Consider the following 26,708-nt stretch of genomic DNA (forward strand, 5'->3'; position numbering starts at 1 on the left):
ATTCACTCCGGGCCAGAGGGGGTGGGATTAAGTGGCAAATTCTCCCTCCTCCTCATTCCTCTAGACTTCGAGGGAGATGTACTCTCTGTTCCTTCAGTAAGTCCAGACTTAGCACTAAGCTGTAGGGGGCCATGGGTGCAAGTTTGCGTCTGAGACTTGCAGCTTCTTCCGACTTGTTTGCTTCATTGTAAATGACTATTAAGGAAGGTGTCACAGCACAGCCAACTATCTGTAGGCAAATCCCATGAATGCTTTGGGCGAAATGCTGATCACACTGAATTTAGTGTTAACAGTTTTATCATTATTTGCCTGCCTGCCTCACTCTCAGCACTCCTATGATAACATTTTTAATAATAATAATAATAATAATAATAATAATAATAATAATAATAATAATAAAAAGACCAGCATGTTTACATTAATTTTTATTCCAAGTATAACAAAACTTAAAATGATTTAGCACTATAGCAATCACGGTTCCATAAATTATATACATATAGAATTTATACAATCTACATTGACAAGAAAAAAGCCATTCAGGGAATCACATTATCCAAAAGGGTTTTTTTGTGTTATGGCAAATAAAAGTTATGAAAATTCACAGTTAATCTGTAGCTTAGAGATGCAAAATATTGCACATAATACAATTGTGAATGCTAAACAGCAGCTTTACAGTTTTCTTCACAAACATTGGTCATGCAGTGCTAGACTGAATGCAAAATGGCATCATGTACACCACGGTAAACAGTTATTCACAACGTCAATCAAGTTTTAAATAAAGTAGCAAAAAACTGCTGGGTTCTTTCAGTTGCCATGTTAATTTAGTGATCTTCTTTGTCTTTTCCTTTCCTTTCTTTCTCATCCTGTAGTGCAGTGCCAAGCTTCTTGATAAGAACTGACAGAACTTTGTCCAGTGGGTCCATGACCCCACGCTGAAGCCATTTAGGAATAGTAGTTCTTGCATGATGGAAGCCTAGCTTCTGAAGTATGTAGTCAACACCTACTGGGTCAATTTTTCTTCCAGTCCAGGAGATTAATCTAAAAGTTAAAATACATTAGCATTGTCAATATCTGAACAAGCAAATGAAATAAACATGACCACTGAGAAGGGGAGAGGGGGAAAAATAGGGTGTGGGGAACAGAATGAAGTGGCTGAAATGCTCAATAGAAGCACTCCCCACTGCAATGTAAGGTTCCCTTGCTTCTCTCTCACTATGTAGAACCAATCTGGAAGACTGGGAACATCCCAATTTCCCTGCAAACAGAATGACTAATTTACCTGAGTGTGGGCTCCAGATGCCATGTATTGCAGATAAATTCTCTCCAATCCACAGTAGTGTAAGTAATACTTTCTTCTGCTCCTTTCTCAGCAGAGCTCTCATCAAGTACACTGATGGGGCTTTTCTGTCCCGGCCGACTTGAAAAAATACGAGGTGGAAAGATGGCTAGAAAAGGGTATAAACAGTAAGGCGTAGATATTAGATTTCTTTAAAATGCAGATTGAATTGTTAATGTAATGACCAAAGATGTTCCTAATTATAATTAAATTTCTATATTGCCCTTCACTCGAAGAACACAGGGTGGTTTACAATATATAAATAAAAGCAATATAATTACAAGGCATGTTTACATATAGCAGGGGTGGCCAACTCCCGAGAGACTGCAATCTACTTTCAAAATTATAATCTGGCAGTGATGTACCACCGTTTTTGGGGGGTTCAGGTCAAAGTTGTTGACTCACTGGCCAGATAACAGCCTCTGTTTCTAAACTCTGGCTTCCCTTCTGAAACGATAGAGGCTGGCACAGGGAGAGGGGGTGGGGCTGGAAGGGGGCCAGCGATCGACTGTGATCTACAAAAACCTCGCAGGGATCGACCAGTAGATCATGATCAACGTGTTGGGACATCCCTGACATATAGTATCTGTAGTTACAAAAATGCTCATTTTAATGTGCTAGGCTTAATTAACAATTTGTGAAGTGTACCATTTCCAAACTATCCCGAAATTGATCTACATACCTTTCTCTTTTTCTTTAAGATAAGCCGATACCATGTCATGCAGAAACATTATCAATTCAGCATCCATAGTTACACATATGTGATCAGTGAATTCTGTAACTACACTGCACTCCACTTTTGGCTTAGCACTGGGATCTGTAAAAAAATGTTATAATTTTGGCAGAGGTGATTTGCATGCAGTCTTTTAATGGCAAATGTTAAAATGTGGTAGTATTTAAAAAGTGCTAATAATTTGCAGCGTGATCTTAAAGTAAAAATCCTACTGATCCATTTGGCATCTCTCCTTGGCGAGGCAGGTACACACTGGCTTCAAGATGATATTACAACTACTGCTCTGCACCACATCTCCAAACAGAAGTCCAAAACCAGGGGTGGGAAACTGGATTTGGCTAGTGGACCAGATTGTTATCTCTCCTGCCCTTCGGAGGTTGAGTTTGACAAGTGGGGTGGAGACACCCATCTGATATTTGGGTTTTCAGAAGCCGCTTTCAAAGCGTTATCTTGGCCCGGTGTTTTGTACATGGCTTTGCAGGCCCCACTGATCAACTTATTGGTGATGCCAGCAAACCTCCTTTTTACCTAACCCCGCCCCAGATGCAATGTATGATGTCAGGTGTAGTGCAGGTAACTGTAGTTTGGATGAAATGGCCTTACAGGTCAAATGAGAAGCTCTAGTGAGCCTAATTAGGCCCACAGACCAGAAGTTCTAAATAGGATGCTAGTGCAGGGCAACCGGTGTCAATGGAGCCCATTAAATAGTATATTGCCATTGCTTGTGGGATCAGAGAGACTGCAGACTTACTACTTTCTTTTCTTCTGTCCTTTGGATTAAACCAGGCATAGCCAAACTTGGCCCTCCAGATGTTTTGGGACTACAACTCCCATCATCCCTAGCTAACAGGACCATCAAGAATGATGGGAATTGTAGTCCCAAAACATATGGAGGGCCAAGTTTGGCCATGCCTGGGTTAAACAGTTAGGACTGATCTAATTTTCCAGCTATTGAACAGGATCACTAAATGATCTTCATCACAAACAGTTTATATGTTTAATACTTTTATGACAGATTATCTCAGATTTTGAATAATGCTCAGTTATCTTTTCACAAGGTATGAATTAGGTTTGTAGTTCAGAAGGAATAACACATCACACTTTACCTTGTAATAAAGGTTCCTGTGGTTGTTGAACGTGAATAGATTTAAAGTCGAGCTGCATCCTTGGTAATGCAAAGATAGTTTCAGTCTCATGATTGTAACTGGAACCTCCTCTGAATCCGCTTAACAAGCTAGAGCTTTTCACTGTTGTGCTGTTCTCTGGGTTATTTGCATCAACATTTCGGAGAAGGTTCAACTCTGCAAATACAAAGAAAGTGGAGCTATGTTTTGATTTTACTGGGCTTCGAACTGTTATCACTGCTACTCACAGATCATTTCAGATACTATAACTGAAATTAATTCAGCATAGTTCTGCTGAACTCTGTAGTCCTTTGTGGTTAGTATGCTGCTGCCCCACTCTCTTTCGCTTTGAATTGTAAATTCATGCAATTCCACCAGCAATAACCAGATCAGCAAGCAGAAATGTTGTAGAAGTAAAGGCCTCACCTTCATTCCTTGTGGCTGTAACATAATTGAACCACTCTTTCACACTTGCCACGCCATGTGGTGGGTTTTCATGGCGCCTCCTTGTGATCTTGGTGATGGTTGCCATTGGACTTTCCAGGGCTCCACATGGCTTTGTGACCATAGTATTGTGACCCAAATGGAAGTCCAGTGTTTGCACAACATAGGTAGAATGTTCACTAGAACCTGGAGGGGTGGGGGGTGGTTTAAAAACAAGGTTATTTGCTTACTGATCATGTTGAATGTAATTTTTAACAAAACAAAGTGTGGTTTGCATAATTGCAGAGCATGTATGCAATAATAGGAAGTAGAGAAAAACTCCCACCATGTATAGTATCAGATACTGGATTTAATTTGGTATTTTCCTTTGTCTGTAGACTCTTGTCAGTATATAGATATGCAATCACTAGCCTCATAGAATACCAGACTGTCACAACCACAATTCATCTAGCTAGCTTCAGGGAGTCATGGAAAAAACCTCTCCCGTTCCTGAGTAGTCATTAGGTTATAAATTCATTGGTCTCATAATTCCACATGCAACCAAGCTTTGGCCCAAGAGGTCAGTCCAGAGTATGAAGTTGTCCAGCCCAAATCTATGCACTTAATGCACTTGTAGAATTTACAACTTAAAAGGATAAAAATATCTATAAACAGAAAGCAGAAATAAGTTTTGATACCTTCTTGCCAAATTTTTTGTGCTTCTGTCCAAAAGGCAATGTTAGGTTCTTCAAGATGAAACAGAGCCCATGATTTTGAACGAAAATTAGGTCCATGGAAACATGCCAATGTCATGTGATTTCCATGCAGGCTCATAGAGCCTCCGAACTGCATTCCATCTTCCGGTAAAGGAATCTGAAATAAGGATATGTGGCACCCTGACACCACCTTTAAAACTCCTGGCCAATGACGATGATGTGCTGCATCCAGTACTGTGGGGAAAAGCACACAGAAGAAACAGTAGCATTAATATCTACTTAATAGAATCTCTCTCTAGGGAAGCTAAAACCTCTGAGCCTATCTAGAGATATACACATCAATTACAAATACATAGGTCAGGCTCTTCCAAAGCTGAGGGTACATTTATTGCAGAGAGATCAGCAGCAATGGTATGAATGGATTCTTGAAACTAAGTATGTAGATTTATAAAACTTAGATCACCCCAATATATAAACATGGAAAGAGTTATACTACTAAATAAAAACATGCATCTCAATAGCATTTTAAAATGATGTTTAAAAAATGCATGATGTGAAAAACCACAAGAACATGGACTAAAGTCTTTTGAGGTGAAGTTCCATTTTCTTTTACCCAAACGGAAGTAGCTTGAAGTACAAAGTACTTCTAAACATCTAATCTACACCTGCATCAAAAATGAAGGCATAAAGAATGAGCACGCGCTTTACAACTCTGCATACCACTTCACTTTCTCATACACTAGTACTCTGCATAACAATTCACTCTCTTAAGACACTACACTGGTAGTCTGCCCAAAATAAAGTATTATTTTGATTGAGCAGTACGGCTCTTTTGTTGCAAAGTGCTTGCTCATCTTTTGTGCCTTGCAATGCTGATGTAAGTAGATTAGATGTTTAGAAGTACTTTGTGCTTCAAAACTCCTTCCGTTTGTAGAAAAGAAAAATGAGTTTTCACCTCAAAGGACTTAAGTTCTTCTCACAGCAGGATATATATATATATATATATATATATATATATATATATATATATATATATTAACACACACATTTAAAAATAGAGATGTTTTTGAGATACACATTTCCGGGCTTGGAGATACAAGGTTTGTAGGCTCATAATACTCACAACTAATACAAGGTGAGCGTTACAAATTCTCCTATGCTTTGTATTTTAATCCAATTAAAATAATTCTACTTCCCTCCACTGTCCCAACAAGCCCTGAATTAGTAGCCTTTGGTTAACCTATACTAATTCCCAGGACTGCACCCGGCATGCTGCTATGCAAGAAGCCTCTGGGCCGTATAGTTTTTATCAAGGACTTCTAACATCAGGGGAAAAGAGATCGCCCAGTCACTTGCTACCACATTATCAGTAGTAGCCAGGTTGGGGTGGGAGATGCTTAAAAAATGTGTCAGCCTATGAATTGGAGACTTGCTTAGTGGGTGGGCTGCCCCATCAAGCAGAGCTATTTCCTGATTCTTAGGAAACAGCTTGTATTATTCCAAGCCAACCTGGCAGAGGGACTTCTCGGTAGTGGAGCCCGCCCTCTCATCAGATGTCAAGGAAATAAACAACGATCTGACTTTTAGAAGACATCTGAAGGCAGCCCTGTTTAGGGAAGTTTTTAATGTTTGATTCTGTTTTTAATATTCTGTTGGGAGCCTCCCAGAGTGGCTGGGAAAACCCAGCCAGATGGGTTGGGTATAAAGAATAAATTATTATCATTATCATTATCATTATTATAAGCTGGGTAGGAGTTGCTGACAACATCACATTTTTGAGACTTTGGATGTTGCAATACTTTAACCCCTAGTTAAATTATTAAACATTGTTCAAGCGTATCATGAAATCGGAATATAAAACTTTTAATTACAAAATGGGCTAAAACACTTTCAATACATACATTGCTGGTGTGAGCTTTTCTCTGCAACATGGACCACACTTTTTGGGGGAAGATAAGGAACAGGTCCCCATGTAGACAAAGCTCTCTTGCTGGTATCAAACTGCTGAGTAAAGAATTCTTGGAGCTTCATTCCTATTTTGATGAGGTCAGGTGTGGTTGATCGGGAAATCATTACTTGAAAAATATCCCACTTCAAATCTCCATGGACAAATATCTCACTGAAACATTGAAATGAGATAATATCCCTTGTGAATTCATTTTGTTTTACTTGGTTATAATGAGAGGATAGTCAATGTATATAAATGTAGCAACTACAGTAGAAATGGTATAACAGCTTAAGAAGGCAATTTTTTAAAATAGCTTTGATTAGAAACCATACGAGCAGAAATGTACACCATTAGATATGGCAAGAAACCTTACCTTTTATCAGTTATACTGGATTCAAAAGTATTGTAGAGATTAACTTTCCATTCATCCTGCAGTTTAAGGTCTGCATTACTGAAAATGCCCATTAGGATACTGGATCCCATGTAATCAACACGTGCTTCAGTAGAACCCATGGTAATCTGAATTTTGTGATTTGGCTGCTGATTGGGATGTTCTGAAATGTGAGCTAAAAAACAACATTTGCATTATATGGGAACAAGATAGTATCTGGCCCGCCTCTCTCCCATGGTTTGCCAATACACCGCCCAATCCATGTCATAAGATTTGAAGTCTCTCCCAGCTCCAGATGACAATAGGCGAGTGGATCACTTGCAATATGAGAGAACTGGGTTGCTTGAACAGCTGCTTTTCTGTAGCACACCTGCTCTCTACTTTCAGCAAACTTTCTAGGGGGCATGGGCAACTGACAGTTTCCTGCTATTAAGAACTGAAATGTGCCACAGAATTCAGCTCAAGATTTGAACAGCACAGCGGAAGCTAGAAACCGCCGGGCAAAAACGGGACACAATCTAGCCAAAGTTGTGCATTTCTAAGACCCAGTACCTCCAACGAGAGAGGTTTTAATAACAGGCTAACGTTCACATTAAAAGCCATTCAACTTCTATGGTTTCTCTGAGGCTGGATTATAGCCTTTCTCTGTCAAGGAAAAGTATATGTAAAAATCAAAACAAATGATTGACTTATTGTGTGCATGCACACATACAGACAGACAGACAGACACACACACTGACATTCCAACTTACCCACCATCTCCAAGGCATTAACATCTATGGTACCTCCAACCACTCCACCTCTAGAATCCAAATGTGACCTTCCAAGACCGACTGACATGCTAATTTCCCGATCTCTATTACTGCCCACAGATAAACGGCCCTGGCTTTTCAAACCACTAGTAGTCCACCTTACACAGGGACAAAAATGAGAAAAACACATTGTATGCCATCTCTGCCTCTCATATGTCAAAAATAAAAGTTGGAAAAAGCATTTAAAACTATAGAAGTAATTGACGTATTATGGAAAATGTTCATATTTTTTATCATACATGGGCATAACAAAAAACAAGGAAAGTTGAGTGCCTAAATTTAAATTTTAAAAAGGAAATATATTTATGGCACTAGATGAAAGAAATGTTTCTCTTTTTTTCTTTTTTACTGGCAAGGTTAACATGTTTAATTAGAGAAAATCACCCCCCCTTCAAAACGCAATGACATTTAATACAGACACAAAATGAGAATATAAAAAAGAATATAAGAAGAGAAAAAAAGAGAAAGGAAAAAAAATACTATACATTTCATATATGTAAATGCCAAATCATATTTACTGAAAATTAGCTAAAAAAGACTTCCAAATATTTTCATTTACTATAATGCACAGTCTCCAATTAACTTAATTATTTTCGTATGCCCAAACATAATATCATTTCCACCTTTTATTTACAAGAATCACTCTAGTTCTGCCAGGAGATTCTTATTCTTACAATAATTTTTTAGATATTCCTTAAATATTCTCCATTCTTTATATACATTCTGTTTCGATTGATCTCTTACTCTCCCTGTCAATGGGAGAAATGTTTCAAGCATCTCACTTAGACCACTAGAAGAAAAGGTCACACGCACATACACACATATTTAAAAGATTTGTTTTGATTACAGGAATCAGAAATTTACTTACGTAGTATTTCCCATTACATTGCTCATGTTCATTTGGACATTTAATTGCTTCAAATTCATAACAAACACAACCAGTGTTTCCCATGGTGTCACTTGCTGACTTCCAACTTTGTTTGATTTATTAAATGGAGTTGATGTTTTTGAGACAGTATCTAGAATAAAACATCACCAGACTTTGTAAATTTAATATTAAAAAGTAATAATGACATGCCAGTTTTAGATACGATTTGTTTCCAGTACCGTGTGAATTTTCAGTAGCGGTGATGACATCATGGGGGGGGGATTTCTTACAATTATATATTTGTATGATCTTGTGGAGCATCTCTACACCAACTCCAGCAGGCGCTAAAAGCAAAGAGTTGTCATGCAGAAATAGTCCACCCGACTTGTATCAATTTCCAAATTTGGCTTCAAAGGAACGGCTAACATGACGTCATCTCTCAGTGGCTGATAATAGTGGCATGATGGTTGTCATAGCTGATTAAATTCTTGCATGCTAAGATTACAATCACTATAAATCTGAATGATATAGGGCATGATCCAAAGGCTTTCTTACACAGTAGCATGCGAATTAAAGCAGTAAAAGTAAAGAATGATATTCGTACCTCTCTGGGGAACTGAAGAGTCTGACACACTCCTGGATCTTGAAACAGCAGGTGACTTTAAGTTATGTGCTACTGTTCCAGGTGACATATTGCTGTTTGTGCTGTGCTCATTGAAAACATTAGGAGACTGAGCCATGTGGGTAAATGAGGCGGACTGGCTTGGCTGCTCCCAGGTTCTACAGTATGCTTTTCGCGATGATTCAGGAGACATGTGCTGGTTTACTCCTTCAACAGAATCTGGTGTCCCGGGGCCAGATGCTACTGAGAAATAAAATAAAGCATACGTTACCATTCTTTGCACTGAATGGAAGGTTATTATTAGCCAAAAGCAAATGCTATCAGATTGTCAAAGCATGCGTTTCTCCAGTGTGACCCTATTTTTTTTATCAGCCCATCCTATATCAAATTCATCACAGTTGCAAGATACATAAATTAATTAATTACTAAGAGCGGGATCCAATAGTGCACCAGGGTGTGTGCACAGAAGTCAACTCCCCCCCCCCGCAAACCTGCTCTAGAGGGTCCCCCAAGCTCCCAGGGCAGATCTTGGGTATGTGTGATGGGGCAGAGCAGGGTGGAGAGAAAGCCCCATTAGTACAAATCAAAGTATGTTGTGCAACCGGGACTCCATACTTGGATATAAGCTTAAGAGTGAACCCTGTTCTTAAAAAAGTTCAGATTCAAGGCCAAGACCAATCATACATATATTAAACGCACCTTCGCTGCTTACTTCCATCACAGTCCAGACCCCAACACAAAAAATGTTCACAATATTAACTAATCATATTGTTGAAATACAGCAAATAAAATAAAAATGAGCAAAGTATGAGACCTAAAAATTCTCTACATTGCAATGTGGATTTTGTTTTTTATCACTCACCTGGGAGATTTATTGTTTGGTCCCCGAGAAAGAGGCGTCTTGCAATACTCCTCCTGTACCAGGCTCTTGGAAATGCTAAAATCTCACTTAGTCTCCTCATGTCATATTTAAAGGAAGCAGATCCTATATCACACACAGCTAATAAAAGAATTAAAAAAAATAAGTATAAAACTGGATGTGGAACAATATGCTCCGAAGTGATTTTCTCCTTTTAAAGAAAGTTTAGCTAATTATATTTACATAGTATATTTACATATTGCTTCACACAACCAGAGGCATCCCAAAATGATTTACAATAATAAAACACATAAGAAATGCAATGAAATAATAAAATACTAAACAGCTTGTTCAATAAAATACTAAAAGTGTTGGTAACAGTATGAAGAAAAAGCCATCTTAAACAGCACAAAATAGCTACACTTTCCAGAGTTTCTCCAGCAGCCACCAAACACCAACAGCCACCAAAAGCCTAACCATCAGTGCTGCCCAACTGCCCGGGAGAAAGGTTAGCCATACATGTGGCAGGGGAAAAATATGTAAAGGTTCTGATCCTTTTCCCATCCCAAACAAGGAGGATGCCAAACAACACAGTTTTCAAGTTTTTCCATTGGATATTGATGTTTCACCCTGGGTAAATCCCCTGCTCTGATCAGAAGCTCAATTTATCTGAATCTGTGGGAATTCCAAGAGGTCTGGCAAGTTGGATTTGGTTTCACTGTCTTTTCGTTATCCAGACAACTAAGTGAGAGCATAAAGATGGTGGGGAGGGGATGTTAGCTGCTGAACAGGCTGTAGCCCAGAGTGGTTTGAAGGGCTCTGGATTCTATTACATGGTGATAATTCAGATTTCACATTGGTGCCAAGTGAAATAGTTGAGATGAAGCCCATAATTCATTCATGAATTATTTATCAATGTATTATCTCTATCATGAAGACTAGGGCTTTACCCAATCACATCTTGAAGACCCACATGTTTAGGGCCTAATTATATTGGTTTCAACTATAACATATTGCAGACAAATATTAGCCTTAGCCTTATGAGTTGTAAACTGTTCACACGTTTTCTTCTTTTAAAAATCATGCTTGAATGGGGCTTGAAATAAAAATTAATTCAAGCAAAATGTTCAAAGGCAAACCCGGGTCTTGTCTGCATTTTCAGCATCTTAGCAGAACGTCTCATGAACAGGAAGTGTAACTCTAAACAATCAGGACCTTTCCTGTCTGCAACACAGATAACTGTAGATTTCACAGAATTTCACAGAACCCATAAATACAACCATGATGCATGATAGACTAGGTCCAACATTAAACAAGACTGATAAATACCAGATATGTTTATTAATGTAGTATCCATTTTGCTTGCAGATTTGCTTGCAGACATGCTCTCAAAAAAGGTAGCACCTCCTGATCGCCTTATTCTTGAAAGGCTAACTTTTACAAACTCCAGGTTGATGCTCAACGAATCTTTACGACCAGTAACTGATGAGGGTTCTTCATCTACATTTCCTGAAACCATAAGGAACAACATAGCAGTTGGCACTTGTTTTGAAGGACCCCAAGTTGTTCTTACTAGTGCCTACAGATTTCAGCTTAGCACAAAAAGACATGGGCACTTTGGGTTGTGCAACACAAACTGTTGGTAAAAGCAGCTATTTATCTCGTTTGTTCTTTAAAAAAATTGTAAAAATCAGCTAGGAAAGATTTTGCATTTGCTAGTGGAAAGAACACTAACACACCCATGAACTCTATGAAATGCATACACAGAAAACTGGATCGTTAATGTGCAGTACGTTCACATGTCCATGGAGTTTGCTTGGCAGGGATACTGGAGTGGCTTGCTGGTTCCTGCTGCAGGTGGATCACGTTTAATCAAAACTCTCCACTATGACCTGACCATCTTGGATGGCCCTGAACGGCATAGCTCATAGCTTCTCTGAGTTATTCAAGCCCCTTCGCCACGACAAGGCAGTGATCCATGAAGGATCCTATCCATTCTTAAGGAAATCAGCCCTGAGTGCTCACTGGAGGGACAGATCCTGAAGCTGAGGCCCTAATACTTTGGCCACGTCATGAGAAGAGAAGACTCCCTGGAAAAAGACCCTGATGTTGGGAAAGGTGGAGGGCACAAGGAGAAGGGGACGGCAGAGGACAGTGTTCTCGAAGCTACTAACATGAGTCTGACCAAACTGCGGGAGGCAGTGGAAGACAGGAGTGCCTGGCGTGCTCTGGTCCATGGGGTCATGAAGAGTCGGACATGACTAAATGACTAAACAATGTCCACATGACTGGCTTTTCAAAGAAATAGAAAAATACTTTTTGCAGAAACTCTTAGAACAGTCCTCCCAGCCCCACCAAAGCTTAAGAACAACCAATACACTTTTGGGAAATTTTATATTCTGCAATTACCTAGGGATCCTGATCCAGAAGACAATCCTGCGACACTGGACTTCTGCTTCCCTGCTCCATACGGATGAAATACATAGAGAGAGAAATCAGACATGCAGGCAGTGAAGCTCAGACCTGAGGAACTGCTGCTAGCACCTGTCAAATCTGACTGGCTACTGCTATGCCGTGTTCTGCCAAAAGGACTGCCCAGTCCAGGCGATGAACCTATAGTGCAAAATAAAAGAACAATTTAGAAAATAGCACAGATTAAATAAATTACATGTACCTTTGTTCAATCCTAAAGGTCAGCCATGAGCTCTCTCTTGATTATTCCATTTGAATAATCAAATATGGTGATAAAGACATGTAAAGATACGAGCCCACTTCAGGAGTTATACTCCCATGAGTATGGATATAAGCATGTTAGCTCAGCCCCCCATAACTCTCCAGGTATGCAGCAGGGAGCATCTATACTTGCAGAGGCTCCTCATGCAATGTAGAAACCTGCTTTTTCAGGATTCTGCTTCATGCTGGAAGCCTTCATGAGCAGAGCAAGCTCTGCACTGTAGACTGCTTCCCTCCATTATTGCGCTTATTTTCACTTACATAAACCACTTACTTTTGAGTATAATGCCCAAATAGGACTATATTCTACGTAGCTTTCCTTAAATTACACATTAATACATAGAGTAGTTTATTGGGGGGGGTATTCAAAAAATTGACACTATGTGAGGCTCTCTCCTTGGGAGGCAATTTAATGTACACTGACTGAAACCAAATAGGTAATTCAGGTGGCACACCTAGTGAGAGTTTTTTTACTTTATTATTTCAAACAGACACCTTTACTCCCCAGTGTCAGACACAAAACTTTTGCTTTGAACACTTCCTTCAAATTAAAAAAGTAGCTTTACATGAGACAAAGCAATGTACAACTCAAATTCCCATTTTGATACATGCAACAAATTATTATTTATGTGTACATGGTGCTTTACAGACAGCAGAAACAAAACTTTGATGAATTTTGCCCTTAGGATATTCAATCTAAATTTTGACAGTGAGGAGATAACTGGAGAAACAGAACGAAGGTAGAAGAAAGAGATGTTTTCCCCTTCTTAAAAAAGCAAATCACTTAAACATTTAAATGTTTCCAAAGAGTAAATAACAATGCACTGAATACTTTGGTCCAGTGTTACATGCACAAGTCTCAAGGCTCGTGCACACCCCTCTCCTTCTCTTGTACAGGAGACTAAAAGCTTTCATTTTCAATTAGCTGAACCCAGACAAACCTTAGTGTTAACTATGGTTTAAGGAAACAAGCCAACTTCAACTGTGGCTGATTCTTCTTTCCCTGAATCATAGTTAACAGTAACTACAGTTCTCAGTTCGCACAAAATTAGAATAATAGAATTGTGGAGTTGGAGGGACTACGAGGGTCATTTAGTCCAACCCCCTGCAATGCAGGAATCTTTTGAGCAACATGGGGTTTGAACCCATGACTGTGAGAGTCTCATGCTCTACTAGTTTCTGCAGTTTGTTGAAAATGGAAAATGCAGCTGTGCCAAATAATGCAAAATCAGCCAGGAAAAAAAATCTCGCCCAGGTTCATTCCTTAAGTGAGTCTAAATGGAGCCATTCCGTAATTGAATTGTTTTGCACACCTCTGAATAACTAGAAATGTAACAGGATTTTAAAAATTAATTTTTTACCTGGCGAGACAGTTTTAGAAGGCATCTTAGATCCACTTTGCATAGCATTTTCCGTAGGACAGCTTGTACCTAAAGTTTCTAGTTCCCCTCGATTTGAAGAAAATACAAGATCAAGGGAGGGAAGTTTCAACATGCATTCTACCCGTGACACAGGTAAGCAGCTGAACTTGATCTGTGAAGGCTGAACAAGAGAGAAACACATTTTTAGGACACATGTCAAACCATAAAATCAGCACAGAACAACTACCAGCAACTCCTGTTAACTTTTCTTTTATGCCTTTATGTGAGTGGACTATAATGATAGCCACTTGGTGGTGACACAGCATCCACTGGAGAAGATATCATTCAGCTCCAAGGAGCTTACCATATAAAGTTTGACAGCAGGGAGAAAACAGTAAGGAATAAGGAGGTTAGTATCCTCTACTAACTAAAGTGATATTGTTTGTGGGAGAAATGCTTGGAGGACAACTTCCATATGAGCGAATTAAGAAATTTAGGTTGCTTTATCACACTTCTCACATAACAAGAATGACACATGAATCAGCCTGTCTTGGGCTCATCTGTGCTAGTGTAAATGCCTGGATTATTATAATTCAGACAACTACACTAAGCACACAGATTGACTGTCCCCTCTCCAGCAGTTTCCGCAGTCTTAGGATTTAGCTATAAGGTACGTAAATTCCCTGGAATAAGGGTGGGATACAATGTAACAAACTAAGATATTAAGGTGTCAGTTCTCCCCTTTTAAACATTTCCAAATACTGTGTAACACATACAAATAACTATCAGTTTTGCCATTGACTCTAATGGGACATGAACTGCCCTCGATATGTAACTCATGTCCTCACCTGGACTCTTACATAAACTACAACATCAACAGGGAAGGATGAATATGCCGATGTTGATGAAGATACTAAGGAGGCTGTAGATTCTTCCAAAGGATCTTGCATGTCAAACTGCCCCATATCCTCATCCTGTGAAGTGACAGCTAAAAAAGAAAAGAAAAGAACCAAGGATATCATTAAAACAGAAAGGAACATTTTAGTGGAAGTGGATCATAAAATAAAAGCCGTGGTAGAAACAATCTGTGGTACCTGCATAATTCCTTTCTATTGGAGTTATAGGAATTGTTTCAAGGGCCTTCTCTAGGAAGTCTAACAAGCAGGGGCTAATCACCATTTCCTCTGGCAAAGACTGGAGTGCAACCCAAGCGTAGAGTTTTGCTGTTTTTACACCACCACTTCCTTTTCCTTTGGCTGAAAAGTTTGAGGAAAAAATGGAATACTAATTCAACCATTTCAATTAAGAGTACAAATTAAAATACAAGGTATGTTTATTTAAGTCAGGATCACTCAAACCATTCTGGATGATTAAAGCAACAATTTACTTCTGTCGAATGGACTAAATCCCATGAGGTAAAAACCATGTACAACGCTGCTTCATGTTGATTCTACTAAAACATATCTCAGTGCTTTGTCTTCAGCTCTGCTAACTTCTGCTTTCAGCACTCCCCCCTCCAGCAAGCTGCCCCTGCTGTTTCCCCTCCAATGCTTGCAGCTTGTCTCCCATTGCACTGTTGCATTCTGCTCCCAACCGGTAGTTGCTGCCACACAGGAAGATGTCAAGTTCCTTTGGGCCTGCCTTATAGGTTTCTGATAGTGCCAGGCCCACCCACCCCTGCAGGGAAGAAGGTAGCCTCATTGCAGCCACTGATGAGAGAGATTGTGAGGCAGGTGCCGATGGGGAACATGCTTTGGACATGAGCACAGTGGTCTAGACTTTAGCATTTTGCTCACTGCTGCTGCAGCTAGTGGCCTGAAGCAGATGGAACTGACAAGGGAGCTGAGAAGACACAATGAATAATGGAAAAAAAGAACAAATGGGGAAGAGTAGAAAAATTCCTGTAAGACTTTCACAGGCAGCAACAACTACCGGTAAGTAGAGATAAGAGTGAGGCGAAAGTCTCTGGTAAGGAGGAGGGAAAAGGCTGAGATAAAACCACACCGAGGAGAAAACAAAGTAAACCACTCAAGTCTCAAACGATCAGGAACCAACCAGAGACATGGGTTGTTACCTCACGACACACTCACAGAAAAACACAAATAATAATGCACAGGCCTGAGAAGTAGAAGACAAGACAAAGAACACACTCTAACATCTGCTTCAAGTAAAGGCAGGAATGAACTGAGACTTCAGAAGGAAAGAAATCCAGAAACTTTCTTTGCAGCAACAGCAGTCTTGCTTTCAAACGCTAGGGGGAACTCAAGTCCCAGCTGAGGACATATTACACTCAGAGAAGAACGGATAAAAATTAAGAGCACATATTTACTGTTTTTTTTCAAGATAAGAAACAACACGCAAGAACAAAGTGTTATTTGTTCTTCACTTGTTCTTACTTTGTGGCTGGTGGGGAGAGAGTTTAACCATGAGTTCTGGTTCAGAAGACACAATAATTAAACCTTAGGTTAGCATAAGAACAGGGCCGGAGCAAAGCAGCTGCAAGCTCCTCTCCAGAAATCTGCATGTTCGCATGATCCTGGTAAGCCGCAGTTTAGGTTACACTGTGTCAGGCAAACCAGGCAAATATGTATGTAGACTGGGTCATATTATAATGCTTGACTTCAGTCACGCAACTTTCAGTGCCGAAGTCTCTGAAGTGAAGGCAAAGTAAGTAGAGAAAATTACGGTAGTTTTATTTGGTGAAATAAAGTTCCTACAAAGAGAAAATCTAATCGAAAAAGAACAGGGAATTGATGAGAGTTTTAAGGTACAGGGAAGTTTCTATCCAGTAAATTTTAGCAAAAACTAGAATTACTGAATAGTATACGAACTCCTGTTATCAGTATGTTTTAGGAGTTAATGACCATGATCATATCAATCAAGTAGGATGCTTTATTAAGCTATGAAGCAGATTTAGATCTAAACATTGAACTCCCCAGTATGGAGAGAATTAAAGCAAAGGTACAGCATGTAAAAGAAATCTCTACCTGATGGGATAGGTGGGGGTTGGGGAGGAAGTAAAGTTTTAGCTTTGCTGTAGGTAGGAGGCATGGCAGTATCTTTCATACCATACAACTTGGATTCTTTGGAAAGAGTTCTTGGCAGAGATGACCCTCGGGATGCATTTGGCGATTCAGTCTTTAACATCTTTGAGTTATAATGTAGCTGAAATGAAACAAAAGTGTAGATACCATCACCAGTGAAAAAACCCTGCCTATTTATGCATTCACGGCCACAGTTACCACATCTAGGCAGAGTAATAGTTTCTTCAAAACTTCTTTTTGAAAAGAAGGAAACCTATTATTTGAAGCAAAGCTTTATACAGTGGGCGCTCGGGTTGCAAACGTGATCCATGCGGGAGCCAGGTTCGCAACCCGCAGCGCTACGTCTGCGCATGCGCGGGTTGCAATTCGGCACTTCTGTGCATGCGCAAAGCACTATTTAGTGCTTCTGCGCATGCGTGCCGAAACCCGGAAGTAACCTGTTCCGGTACTTCCGGGTTCGGCGTGGTGCGTAACCTGAAAACGTGCAACCCGAAGTGTCTGTAACCCGAGGTATGACTGTATTGAAACATAAACATCTTTAATTCAAAACTGCTCTAATGCACTAGAAGAAAGTCTTTAAAAATGGCAATATTCTAGCTGTCTTTTTCTCAAAGGTAATTATTACCTTTGTGTTGGGTTTCTGGGCTGCTGTCCTTATATCATTTATACAAGTTTGATAATTTTATTATTGTGATTTATCATCTATTATATTTTTAACTGTTACTGGGTATTGCCTGGAGTATTTTCTTTAAAAAAAGAGAGAGAGAAGACGGTGTATTTTAGAAGAAAATAAACAGCCTTTGTTCAGGCTCTAGTTTGCAGTCCATAGTGTTAGAAATTCGGCATATTTGTTTTGCCTAGAAATATCACAGGTGGTATCTTCTGCATTTTATGGCCTTTAAGGCTCATGGTAAAAGGTAAAGGACCCCTAACAGTTAAGTCCAGTTGCGAACAACTCTGGAGTTGCGGAGCTCATCCTGCTTTATAGGCCGAGGGAGCCAGCATCTGTCCGCAGACAGTTTTTCCAGGTCATGTGGCCAGGATGACTAAACCGCTTCTGGTGAAACCAGAGCAGCACACAGAAACACCATTTACCTTCCCACTGGGAAGTGCTTTCGAACTGCTAGGTTGGCAGGAGTTGGGACCGAACAACGGGGCTCACCCTGTTGCAGGGATTCGAACCACCAACCTTCCGATCGGCAAGCCCAAGGCTCAGTGGTTTACACCACAGCGCCACCCGCGTCCCTAAGGCTCATGGTACAAATGCCCAAACAGTACATTGCCAATGCCATGTCTACAGAAGAGCAAGGACAGAAAAAGCACCATCCTTGTAAGCACTTTATGTGACCTAACTTTCACTACATGAAGTTTCCATCCACTCAAAACACTGACAATGCCCAGGCATTTATGCTTTAGAATGGAATGCTCATCTCAGCAGATACATCTCAGGGTTTGCACTATACCTTATTTAATGGTAAAATCCAGGTTTTGCCACATACTGATTTTATACCAGAGGCTGGGTTTAAAATGTAAGAATTACCCTGCTGGGTCAGATCAAGTTCCATCTAGCCCAACATATAGTTTCTAAAAGTTGCTTGTCTGGTTAGATTAGCATTTCCAGGATTTACCTTATCTTGAAGGTTTCCACACTTCAACTTGGTAACAAGGTTGCTCTGTAAACTATGGAGACTATAATAACAGACAATCCACATTTGCATCATACCTAGTAAACCCAAAATAACTGTCACTTATCTCAAATAGGATTTGTACTGCATATGTGTAATTATCAGCACCACAGAAGCTGTGCCCGTGTAATTAGGAGTTAAGGGATAAAAAAAAACCTGTGGTTGTACTTGATCACCTTTGTTTCAAGGAAAAGACCAACATCTCCTAGCTTTCCTCCATGCTTTTTTACCTTCACATCTACACCAGGAATGTAAAATACTGTTGTTTCTAGGTCACCAGACTTTGTCTGCAGGGATGATGGAACTTTCTTTCCAGCCAGTAAGTGAGTAGTTGATGCATAGTTAGTTTGAAATTTCTTCTTTCTTGAAGGAGACTCTTGATCTAAACTTCTGGAACTGCGATCATAGCTCCTAAACAGTAAACAGCAAGGCACAGCATGACTTAACAGGAATATAAGTGTAACATTATGTTATTTCCAAAGCTGAAAGTGAGCACTGCTAGGAATAATTGAAGATAAACCATGGGTTGGATTCAGAATTCCGTGAGCAGAATTCTGTACATGGAATGAGGTGCTTTGTGTCCTAGCTTCTCCTTTTCTTGAAGCCTCCTGTTGCCTCAAAAAATATTCTCCAGAGAGTTGAGGGCTCTTCTAGAAGAGTGTAGGAGATGGTGTAGAAGGCTGTATGCAAAATGCTTCCCCCTTCTATTCATGGAAGCCTCTACTGAATTCAAGCCTCTTCTGTGGATACAAAGACTCCTTCCATCTGTAGAGGAGTACCTCTGGGTATAACTGTATATAGTTTAATATTTATCTCTTTTTCATTTATTATATTGCCTCCTTGAGCATTTTATTCAGGACCCCATTTACACAGACACAAACAGGAAGTACGGTAATAAAATATGATGACTGCTGCTGCAACCCTGAAGATGTTTTGGTTGCTTAAATTCAGCTGAAGTAGATACAAGTCCCATCTATGCAAAACTGCAGCCTAAGAATCTTTCCTACCACAATGGAAAAGAGCCACTTGAATGTGGTTATGTTCCATCTATATATTCATGATTTAGAGAAGATAAGACAGATCTGATCCATCAAGTTCTGTATCAGAGTTCTCAATACTAACCAAGGCTTCACAACTTTAAAAAGAATGGATATTATTAAATGTTGCTGAATGAAAACACAATGGCTACCTATTTAGATCGTTGCCTTAAAATAAAATTGTTCCTTCCTTAAAATTTTTGTATACGGGACATAACAATTACCATGAACCCTGTAGCATATGGCATATAATGTAAGTTGCTGGTTCATCTTATTGAGACTTGGAGAAGTTTCGTGTCAGAAGCATTCTGCTCTTCCCAGTATGGCTTAGTGAACCTGCTCTGCTTCCAGCTGGGCTCTTACTTACCTCCTTAAGCTTATGTCATCATGTTCTTGCTGAAGCGTTGTTGGATGAAGTACACACTTTCCGCAATCAATTTCAACTCTCACATCAAGTTCAAAGTCAATATTCCTCTCTGTAGTTGTGCCAGTCACACTTCTGCTGGCTGGAGATGTTGGCCACCGTTCAGTAAACAACTGTTGTACAGCAGCAAAACCTGTGGCTTTCTTGCGAGAAAGAGTCCTGTAGAAAGCAAACAAAAAGAAGCTTATCCAACTTACTTCATGCAAGGACTTGAAATGTTTCTTTAGTGTTTTACTATGCTACATGTAAGGGGCAAACTATGTTTGACGTGGATGCATTTTACTTTCATTGGAAGCAGCTATTCTAGAGGTCCCCCCCAACTTGGTTAGATTGCGCTGTGATGCTGGGGGAAGGAGGTACCTCTTTCCTCCAGGTCTCACTTAAAGTCTGCTCAGACTTAAATCACAGGACTCCCCCAAAGCCACAAAGAGGCATCCAAATCACCCTCCCTCTGGTTGCTTCCATAAAAAACACTGGGAGATCTGTAATCAGGTATACTCTTCGGGAAAAGGGGAGCCCTAAACTTAACCAAAGCTTCCATTTTTTGTGACTTGTTTTTGCTGTTTTGTTATGCACTTTGTGTTCTCATTTTGTATTTTTATGTTGTGGCCCACCCTGTGATCTCCAGATGGAGGGCGGAATGCAAATTTAATAAATACATTTAAATAAATTTGATTAATAAAAAATAAAATAAAATTTATTACCAAAGGAGTCTTAGCAGCTTAAAGTGATTTATCCATTTCCTAAAGTCTTAGCCTATTCAAAGTAACTGGCTAGCAATGTATAATTAAAGAATAGGAATTAGGAAGTTAAAAAAAATCTGAATTCATGCAGCACACTTATCTTAAGTTGATATTGCAGCGCACATGTGATTCAGATCATTCAAGCACTTAAAAGGGATTTAGGAAAACAGCAAATGCTTTATATGGAAGCAGACTATTAGTCAACCTGTAGCCCTCCAGATGTTAAGAGTGATGGATTTCTTTATCTAAATTATTGTTAACTAAAAGCTTAACTTTCACAATTAAGATATTGTTTTTAGTAATATGCTCACTGTGTTTTCCTGTAAAAATAAGGCCTCTCTCTTTCATGATCATCTTCTTTTTCAGAATCCTCACTAGTTGAAGACAAGCTGTCATCTCGTCTTCCTTCTTCAGGCTGGAAGGGAATGCTTGGTGAGAAGACAGCTGGAGTTTTGGGTGAATTGAATACTGAGCATGATCCTTCACTAGTGGATGAGTAATGGGATGGACCATCAATTGTTACTGACAAAAGATCCAATTCTGTCTCCTCTGGAAACTAATTGTAAAGGAAAAAAAGACATTCAAGTTATAACTACTATCTCTATCAAAGGGAGTGGGGCGAAATCAGGTGTCTGAAAGGCAAAGCATATCAAAAAATTATCCGAAGTAATATTTATTACTTTGGACAGTCCAAGGAAATTAAGCCATGAAACATGTTTACAAACAGATGAGTGAATGATTTAGGACAAGCACCTTAGAAAGAGAAATTAACAAACAAAGCAATAAGCTTAGGTTGGGAATACATACTAGTATGTATGATGATTTTATTAAAAAAATTAAAAGCAAAGCTACAGAACAGCAAGAAACCCTAAGACCACCTGCAAATAAGAGGAATGAACAGAAATTGTTAGTGAATGGAAGTGCATGCAAAATTCTGGTACTAAATGTATAATACTATCTTTACAGATATGCTTTTAAAGCTCAAAATAAAATAATTAAAACGGCCCTAGGCATTTTTAAGGCTAAAGGGTTTCAAGAGGCCTTCATGAATACTGGTTTGGTTTTAGATGAACATTTAAGTTTCAAGGAATGCTGCAATATGTATAGGGATCAGGATGTGCCAACTTTATGTTTCTATATTGGCTTGCTTTCCTGGTTTGTTAACTGACAATAAACCAAAGTTCATTGGTTTGGACATAATAGGGAACATGCATATACAATTTGGATGTCATTAGAAAATGACGTGTTTAAAGTGTTTTGTGTATTTTCCTTTTGATTCCCATACTTTGAGTAATGATTTATGCCTCAAGATCTTGGGTCTAAACATCCTGATATAATATTTTGGGCACTCATTTAGATTGTCATTCATCGCCCATTATTTTAAGAAGTGGAATCTTGTCTTGGCCCTTTTAGAACTATCAGTGTCAACGTTCTTGGTTTGTTTAGCGAGACAGGCTACATTTATGATGAGGAATAACTGATATTACATCAGCAATCTGTCACTGACCACATCAGCTGAAACAGTCAGCCTATGACAATAATTTAAAATTTAGCTTCATATTTCTGACTTACAAGGTCCTCTACTGCCTGCCTTTGTTTTAGAGATATCTAGTTGTAGTTTTAAAGTTTTAGCAATCCTACCAGACTTCCATGGAGAACAAGCTCCAGAAAAAGAAAATGATTAACACCACCCAAGAAAAAGAAGTACTGCACTATGTCATATTGCTAGTTTTGCGAGTGTGTTGCCTGTATGCGTTATGATTAGCTAAGAGAGATGATCAATGAAGCGCCTTTCCATGCGATTAATTAGTATACTTATTGATTTAGCAAATACCTGAAAATACCCTTCCCCTGGAGTGCTGGTTTGTTGTGCAATCCCCAAAACTGTTTTATTCAACTTAATTAAAAGTGAAAAAAGAAAAAAAATTAAAATAAGCACATCGAAGACACTGGCATGTTTAATGTGGTAACGTTGTATAAAAATCAAATTTCATTAGTGAACATAACAATGGCTATATATAACAAATTACTAACAAATTTAACACATCAAGCATGACAGAATGCATTATATGGAAAACATGCACATGTATGTAACATTATATACAAATATACTAATAAATACACATACTTAAAAATGTATATCTTTCACACACTAGTTACTGAACTGAAGGTAGTTTAAAGAATGCAGAATTAAATCTGAATAATTTTTTATCTTTCTTTACTTGTGATATTTGAAATATGCATCTTGGGTACTGAATTGCCAGACAGACTTTACCATCTCTATGTAACCATCACCTATTCTTTGTATGTATTTCATCATGGGACTTAATGAATGCAGCACAACAGCTGATGGCTGTCTTACCGTGTCCTGAATGTTGAAAGTGACTCTGGGTCCAGGAGATGCTCCATCTACACGTATTTCTGGGAGGTCCTCACTTTCTCCAAGACGTGTACTATTACATATATTAAAAGTCATTTATTAATGCAGAACTTCTCATAGTAAATCTACACAATAAAGGGTAAACACAGAGGCATTTCTGACAGTTGCTCCATTACTGTGGGGCTCCTTGTCAATTTAGAGCCACAACCTGAACATCTTCTAGATGTTCTAGTCCCGAGTCTTTGGATTAGGCAGATTAAATGGCAATTCAGTGACTGCAAGAAACCAACTACTTCGTGTTTCTCCAAAAATAAGACACCGTCTTAAATTTCTTTTTCTTAAAAAAAAAAAAACTATGCCTTATTTTCGGGGTATGGCTTATATTCCTTGAATGCTTAAAAATCCTGCTACAGCTTATTTTATGGCTATGTCTTATTTTTGGAGAAACAGGGTATTTCGCATGGTTATGAGTGACACAGCTGCACTGGACACAGAAGACATATATAATACTTGATTTAAAGTGGTAAAACATATTGTAATGACACCTAGAAAGGGAATGGAGGAAGCTGAAGGGGTGGGGCTCTTCAGATGGGGTTGGCTCAATTTTCAGTCATTTCCATCCAGTTCTATGGGTCAAAGTAAATGGAAGGCAAAGAGGGTAGGCAAAACTTGAATCTCCATCCCAAATCTGAATTCACCCATGGTGGTGTATATTAAGTTGCTGTTCAACCCATGGGGGAACCTAAATTACTAGACAATAATGAGCATATGAAGAAAACATACAGATTAACGTCTTTGACCTCTGAACAAGTATACACATTTGTGTGTGTTTTTTAATCACCTTACCTTGCTCTGTCCATTCTTTTCAAAGGTGGCCTTCCAGATGCTGTAATACTTTTGGATCGATTATAGCTAGGTTTGTAGCCTAAGCCCCATTTGTCTTTCAGAGATGCTGCCTAAAAGCAATCAAACAAAAACATTATTTCAATATTCCGTCAACAGGACACTTGCATAGCTTGACACTAAGGCAAATTAACTATTTAGGAATGCTACTTACCTACACATTCACACAGGCTACAAATATTGTAAATCAAAGGTGTGATACTGAAAAAGTTAATTATGCTGAAGTTCCATTGAGGTCTGAATACATTTGGCCACCTGGGTCCCATTCTACATTAGGTCTGCTTAACGTAAGGTCTGTGAATAGATTTAGACTCGCTCCTTAGAGCTATAGGTTCCAAGGGAATTTCAAATGATTGTTGGGCTGGATCAAAAGGTTGAGCAGGGATTAAAGAACTTCTCAAAAGTGTAGTTTAAAGCAGCTCATGCACTTCACCTGCAAGCAGATGGTTGGCGCTGCTTGCTAACAGGAGACATGCATGAGATGTTTCAAACAGCGCTTCTGAAAAGCAATGTAAGGCAGTCTCCACACTCATGTTTCAGCTGAAATGGGAGTGTTGGGGCTTTCTAATGTGTTTCTCCTTCATTTAACATAAAAGGGGACAGCTGCTTCAAACAACACTTTAGCAAAAGGCCCATGTGCTCCTGTTTCAAGCTGAAATGGAAGGGCAGCACAGGGCTGTCTTAAAGCCTGGGCAAGTCTCCTCACACTCCTTTGAAACTTCCCAGATCAGATGTAAAAATGGGGGGGGACTGGGGGGGCTCACAGTACTGTATTAGATTTGGCCCGGGAAGCCAATCTTGATAAGGATCTGGACTTGGTGTAAAGAAGGGAAAAAATAGTAATTGGGAACACAGCTCCAGAGAGAACAGTAGGGCAGCACAGATCTGTGGTGGTAAGAAGAGAGCATGGGATGAGAGAACACATTTCAAGGGATAAGACAGCAGGTACTGTGAAATGGAGAGAGGAAAAGGAGGATGGGTTCATATAATCTATTATATGGAAATAGGTGCCAAAAAACCAGAGCTGAGAGAAATTGCTAAAAACGAAACTGCTGACTTGCACCAAAAAGGCTTTTCCATAGTTAACACAGAAATGCATCCCTCTTCTGTTAAAAAAGTGGCTCTCAGAGTGACTTATGTACCTGTGTCTTGATGCTATTTATTTATTTAGAATTTATACCCTGCTTGATCATAAAACAAAAACACCCCTCAAAGTGGTTTTAAAAAGGTAAAACAGTAAAATTATCAATAGGAATAATTAACAATAAGAATAATGCAACATTTTGAAAAAGAAACATCTCAAAACAAACTACAGCTAATTGTTTCAAAGTTGTTGTTGTTTAGTCATTTAGTTGTGTCCGACTCTTCGTGACCCCATGGACCAGAGCATGCCAGGCACTCCTGTCTTCCACTGCCTCCCGCGGTTTGGTCAGACTCATGTCAGTTTGGTCAGACTCATTTCAAAGTAGCAGTCACCAAATGCCTGGGTGAACAGGAATGTTTTAAAATTCCACCTAAATACTAATAAAGGGGACAGCTACATAGAGGGCATTCCATAATTGGGGGGAATCACTACAGAGAAGGTCCTGTCATATCAGATACAGTGTTCTACTATCTTTTTAAAATGTGAAAACAATGTTCATGTAGCAATGTTACTGTGCTACAAAAGAATCTTAAGAATTGCTCACCCGCATACTTGACCTGCGCAGTTTTTTACGAACATCTCGGCGAATATCATTGACAGCAACCGACTCCAATTGCTGATAACGTTGAATTTCTTGGTTTATGGTTCCTTCACTTGCACCCAGTTTCCTGAGGACAGAATGGTGAAAACTCTGAATAGAAAACTAAAGACAATTTGGTGTAGTGATTAGAGTGGTGGCCAATAAAGGTGTTGAATTGAATTGAGTGGTGGACCTGGAAAGGGGAGGCGCGGGTCAGGGGTTGGACTAGATGACACTTGGAGTCCCTTCCAACTCTACAATTCTATGAAATCCTGACACCAGCGACTTTCTTCTTGCTGGACAGAGGTGTTGCAGGGATATAAGAGGACAACTATATGCCAAGGAGCTGTTTGGAAGCATAGTGGCATAAAAATATAAGATAAATTACAGTTTTAATCAAAAAGGGGGGTCTCTCACAGTTGATACCACTTTTGACCAAGTACTGCCAACTACTTATTTTATAGTTTCCCTTGTGCTAGGTCATTTGTTACTGAACTTTACCTTTTTACTTAATTATTCTGATTGAAAGTTTTTTTTTTAAGAAAGGAAACACACACACACACACACTTACTTTAGATCATCAATTACTTTGGCTTGTTCATTCAGTTCCCTTATGTCCACTAAACGTTTCACATACTTTCTTCCTCTCTGCTCTCCGGTCTGGTTATTAGATATCCCCTGCCTTCTATAGTCAGCATTCTCCTATTTAAGAATTAGAAAAGCATTTCATATCATTGTCCGTTAAAAGTGGTAGCATTTAAGCAGAAGACCAGGTTTTCTACCACCAATCAAAATAGCATGCAAAATCAGTTTGAAAAGAAGCCAGCTGATTCTTGATTTGC

At 39.2% G+C, this 26,708-nt stretch overlaps 1 protein-coding gene across 20 annotated transcripts in view; it reads right to left on the bottom strand.

Annotated features, from left to right (window-relative positions):
- Positions 1-412: 412 nt before the first annotated feature.
- Positions 413-26,708, bottom strand: part of BLTP1 (bridge-like lipid transfer protein family member 1) — a 118,226-nt gene continuing 91,930 nt past the window's right edge. For 4 of the 20 annotated variants that reach the window (XM_035114177.3, XM_088660361.1, XM_035114181.3 and 1 more), the window contains 26 exons: positions 26,438-26,568; positions 25,831-25,954; positions 24,086-24,195; positions 23,222-23,312; positions 22,694-22,756; positions 21,171-21,415; positions 20,060-20,275; positions 18,886-19,066; positions 16,914-17,091; positions 15,021-15,182; positions 14,775-14,914; positions 13,927-14,107; positions 12,242-12,445; positions 11,162-11,341; positions 9,836-9,973; positions 8,956-9,216; positions 8,352-8,502; positions 7,424-7,581; positions 6,654-6,846; positions 6,234-6,451; positions 4,315-4,566; positions 3,620-3,823; positions 3,176-3,370; positions 2,019-2,153; positions 1,280-1,445; positions 413-1,038 (listed from right to left, as the gene is read on the bottom strand). In XM_035114177.3, coding sequence (XP_034970068.2) covers positions 822-1,038; positions 1,280-1,445; positions 2,019-2,153; positions 3,176-3,370; positions 3,620-3,823; positions 4,315-4,566; positions 6,234-6,451; positions 6,654-6,846; positions 7,424-7,581; positions 8,352-8,502; positions 8,956-9,216; positions 9,836-9,973; positions 11,162-11,341; positions 12,242-12,445; positions 13,927-14,107; positions 14,775-14,914; positions 15,021-15,182; positions 16,914-17,091; positions 18,886-19,066; positions 20,060-20,275; positions 21,171-21,415; positions 22,694-22,756; positions 23,222-23,312; positions 24,086-24,195; positions 25,831-25,954; positions 26,438-26,568 — 4,494 coding nt within the window. In that variant the 3' untranslated portion in view covers positions 413-821. The remainder of the gene's footprint in view (positions 1,039-1,279; positions 1,446-2,018; positions 2,154-3,175; positions 3,371-3,619; positions 3,824-4,314; positions 4,567-6,233; positions 6,452-6,653; positions 6,847-7,423; positions 7,582-8,351; positions 8,503-8,955; positions 9,217-9,835; positions 9,974-11,161; positions 11,342-12,241; positions 12,446-13,926; positions 14,108-14,774; positions 14,915-15,020; positions 15,183-16,913; positions 17,092-18,885; positions 19,067-20,059; positions 20,276-21,170; positions 21,416-22,693; positions 22,757-23,221; positions 23,313-24,085; positions 24,196-25,830; positions 25,955-26,437; positions 26,569-26,708) is intronic. The other 16 variants (XM_088660370.1, XM_088660369.1, XM_035114182.3 and 13 more) reach the window with 8 other exon arrangements.

Source organism: Zootoca vivipara, chromosome Z1 (genome assembly GCF_965207765.1).
Source record: "Zootoca vivipara chromosome Z1, rZooViv2.hap1.1, whole genome shotgun sequence".
NCBI lineage: Eukaryota > Metazoa > Chordata > Lepidosauria > Squamata > Lacertidae > Zootoca > Zootoca vivipara.